Below are 4,371 nucleotides of genomic sequence, written 5' to 3' on the forward strand. Positions count from 1 at the left end.
TAGGATAAAAGGATTACTCTCATTTGTTGCTAAAAATGATGGACTTTACATTGAGGAAAATGGAAACACTGCGAAGTTGGTGAGTAAATGGCAAAAACTTCCTTAGCGTGCTTTTCTTCCTTCTGTTTTCCTGTAAAACTACTTAATGTTTATGAATTTGAGTTTTCTTTTGTTTGTCTTTCAGCTAAATTATCATTCCAGTTTGGTATTAGAAGATATATGTACCAAAATATTGTAATAAAAATGTATCTCATGTAATAATATTTACGTAATGATTGGATCTCGATCGTATTAGAAGCTACGCGTGTGTGTAGAAAGCTACGCGAGTGTGTAAATGAACTAACGATTGGACTCGATCACACTCACTTTCAGTTTACCATTAGATTATCTGTGCAAAAAGTGAAATTGAACGGCTTTTGCTTGTTCTGTAATCAACAATCATGTTTCTTTTCTTTTGTTATGGCACCTCAATAACAATAGACTTATGGAATAAAATCAAATACTACCAAAAAAAAAGTAAACAGATAAAATTTGTTTGGACTGTTGTCAAAAAAAAAAATTTGTTTGGACAAAAAGTATTAAATATATTTTTGAGAGAACAAAAAAAAACTAATTTGGTACAGAATTAAAGGAAGAAATTTTATTTGAATAATGTGAAATATAACCTGAGATTGCGGTAGGATTTGACATCCGAAACTTGTTTGCTAGCTATAGTAAATAATAAGGTAACTAGGTAGAGATCTTCGTCTTGCGCGGACTGAAAGTATCGGAAAATAATTTAATTTACTTAGCATTTTGTGCATAGTTTGAAGAATACATTAATAACAACATGTGTAATATGTGCATTGTTTGAGCTCTGTGCATTGGTCTGAGCTCGGTGCATTTTTTTCTCTGTTGATCTTAAATATTAACTACCTAAGTTACATTATTCAAAATAATGAAAATCGTTTCTTCAGAAAACATTTATAGTATGTGAAGTTCAATAATAAGCATAAAATACGTTTTGAAGACTTAAATTGTTATATTTATATGCACATTTTGGGGATATTAAAGATGGACCATGGCTTGTGGTACATTTAATGGTCAGAAGAGATGATGGGTTTTTGATATGAAGAACAAATTATTACAACTCAGTGTTTCTAAATCTTGTTATCTTCAGTTTCATGTTTGTGTTTGTTTTAGTCAATCATGTTTGTCCATTTCTCCAGTTCAGATTCCACATTTCCACTGAACCTGTAGAGATGGACATTTTTATTTACACAGGAAAAGCATGAACAGATATATGAGCAATCAGAAGAGTTCTCGAAGGAGCTTAAGTTAAACGTCCTTGAGATATTAACAGACCAAGAGTGGCTTCTTCCAATTCAAAGGTTAGCATCGGAATTTCTAAGTTGTTGTTTAATTGTTTTGGGACTGATTCAAGCACACTAGCTATGTCCTAGAAATAACTCGTGAGGCTAAAACTAAACAAATACGTTCACAGTGTTAAACTTACAAAAAAATATGTAGAAAACTTCATATAAAAACCTTAACACAAACTCTGAACATAATTTCTGTAAGAAGACATAATATAGTGAATCACAAATTAAAATGTGACAAGAATACAAAATATATAGGAAGAATCACAAATTAAAACGTAGAAGAATATATATAACTAAAAGAACCACACTCGTAAGCAACCATTTTTGTTATAACGAATCACAAATTTCTTATATGTTGTATTTTAATACGAATTTTATTCTAAAGTAAAAATTGACAATGAAAAAAATTGAAAAGCTAAATAAGGTCAATCTAGTTAGTGACAATATTATACGGGAAATTAACAAAAATACCACATTCTTAATACCTTTTTATTCTCACTTCTAAAAAAAAAAAGAAAAAAACACTTAATTCTAAGGTTAACTAATCTATACTAAGAGTTTAGAATTGAGAGGTGTGGTAGGTTTTAAGAATATGGAATTTAAGATTCTAATAAATATATAAATAAATACTTATTTTTTTTAATTTTTTATGTTAATTAAATATAGTTAACTCATATAAGTTAACATAAATATATTATATATGTTAACTAATATCGAGCTCCATAAACTTCGTTATTTATTTAAAGATTTTCAATCATATGGCCAAGATTAACCAATCAACCATCATCATAGCTGAAATTTTTTATTAGAATTTAGTTCAGAAGATGCTGATAAAAAAATTACACCTTGGTATCTCTTGGTAAAAGACTTTCATGATAATAACAATATTATCACATTTCATAGCGCGATATATATCTTCAAATAGTTCTACTTGTCCAGCTCATAATGTTGCTTGTATTTCAATTTCACTATATAGAATAGAGTTTTTGTAGAAAAAAAAAAAAAAAAAAAACTGAAATTGCTTAATTGAATTGGACTAATAATTCTTAGAGAAAAGTGCTACAGTTATTTATAGAAAATTACCTCCTTAACAATTAAGTTAGAGTAACTCTTCGGAGAACGGTTGTAGTCTGACTATGAACATCAGCTTTTTCATATTATTGATATACTAATTACACATCTGTAACAAAAAAATTATATATATGTATATAAATGCATGAATATTATCATCATTAATAGTTTTTGTATCTTTAAGTTGAGCAAAATCTATGTAGTTGAAATCAAATTTTTTTCACAATAATACAACACAATCACAGCCTCAGCCTGACAAGTGCAAGGTGCCTAAGTTCGTTGGTAGATTGGAAACTAAACCCATTTTCGCGGTCGAGACATGTACCCCTGACAGCTGCAGTGAAGATAGGGACTTGAGATGTAGGAAGATGGTACTCAAGTCAACTATATTTGTGGTGTTTTTATAGCTTATGTCCATATCTATGACACCCTTGAGTTGTGATAAGAAGAAACCAAAGTCTACTGACATCCCCGTGTTGTAATAAGAAAGGTCAAGGCTGTAAAGATTGACTAAGCTTAAAATGGATATTGGGAGAGACCCTTTGAAATGGTTATTGCCAAGTGATAACCTTTCTAGCTTAGATGGTGAAGAGATATTCCCAAACTCAAGAATGGCATTGAGTTGATTATCTTTCAAATCGATGTAAGTCAAAGAAGGGGTGTTGAAGAGAGTAGAAGGGAGAGTTCCAGTGAAAATGTTTTCACTTGCTTCAAAGGTCTCTAAGTTGCAAAGTGCACTTATGTTAGGAGGAAGTGTACCTGTGAAATGATTGTTGACCAGTGATAACTCTGACAACTTTGTGAGATTGAGTAATGCATGGAAGAGGAAAGTTACCACTAAGCTTATTGGAAACAAGACTTAAGGTAGTAAGTTGATTAAGATTGGCAAAGGAAGGTGGGATTTGGCCACTAAGTCTATTAGAAGAAATGACTAAAGAGGTAAGATGGAGGAGATTTCCAAATGAAGAAGGGATATGACCATTGAAAAAATTAGATGAAAGGTCAAGAGTGGATAGGTTAGTTAAGTTTCCAAGTGAAGATGAAATCTGTCCATGTAAATTGCAAAACCCAAGTTTCAAAGTAGTCAAGTGTTTAAGGTTGTTGATGGAGACAGGTAAGTTACCTAGGGATATCCAAGAGAGGTCCAAGAAAACAAGAGAGTTATTTCTATATTAAACTCTGGAAGAGATCCTACCATATCTTGATTTCCTTGCAAGTTAATGGATTGTATAGTAGGAATCATAAAAAAGACTGCTTGGTAATTTACCAAACAAGTTACATTCATCAAGAGAGAGTGATTTGAGAGAGGATAGTTTTGAGATATTTGGAGGAATTTCTGAAGAAATGTCTACAAGACCTAGGTTAAGCTCCTCTAGGTTTGTCAAATTCTGGGAAAGATTGTTAAGAAATGACTTTTGAGCTGATAATGAGTTAGAAGAGAGGTCAAGAGACACCAACTTGGTTAGATGAAGAAGCTCTGTTGGAACTGTACCAGACGACAAAGTGTTTGAGAGGTTGAGTAATGTTAACTCCTTGAGTGTACCGAGCTGGCTAGGTATCTCAGAAGAGACGAGATCGTTGTAAGCAAGATTGAGAACACGGAGCCTTTGCAGTTTAAAAAGACTGCTTTTGGAACTTAGTTTGCCATGGAAGCAACTGGAACTTAGGTCTAGCTCGACCACTTCACCAGACTTGGCATGGCACGTGTGATACCGTCCCATGAACAACAATCACTCTTGCTGCTCCACGAGTTCGTCTTGGGATAAGAAAAACTAGAAAAAACAGCATCGTCAAGATTCCGAATCTCAAACTCATTCACGAACTCCAAAAGGGCATTCTTTTCGTCGGGTCGGCACAAGTGCCGTGTAGGAGAAGCAAACGTGTTAAGAATGTTTAAAACGAAGAGGAAACAGATTGAACGAAAAAGAAAGCTCATTCT

At 32.6% G+C, this 4,371-nt stretch overlaps 1 protein-coding gene across 1 annotated transcript; it reads right to left on the reverse strand.

The window, feature by feature from the left end:
- Positions 1-2,679: 2,679 nt before the first annotated feature.
- LOC125596402 (receptor-like protein 32) lies at positions 2,680-4,153 on the reverse strand. Its single transcript, XM_048771551.1, has 2 exons — positions 3,712-4,153; positions 2,680-3,191 (listed from the first exon to the last, which is right to left on the reverse strand). Exons 1-2 carry the CDS (start codon positions 4,151-4,153, stop codon positions 2,680-2,682), a joined length of 954 nt encoding a protein of 317 aa, XP_048627508.1.
- Positions 4,154-4,371: the final 218 nt, after the last annotated feature.

Source organism: Brassica napus, unplaced genomic scaffold (genome assembly GCF_020379485.1).
Source record: "Brassica napus cultivar Da-Ae unplaced genomic scaffold, Da-Ae ScsIHWf_1204;HRSCAF=1723, whole genome shotgun sequence".
NCBI classification, from domain to species: domain Eukaryota; kingdom Viridiplantae; phylum Streptophyta; class Magnoliopsida; order Brassicales; family Brassicaceae; genus Brassica; species Brassica napus.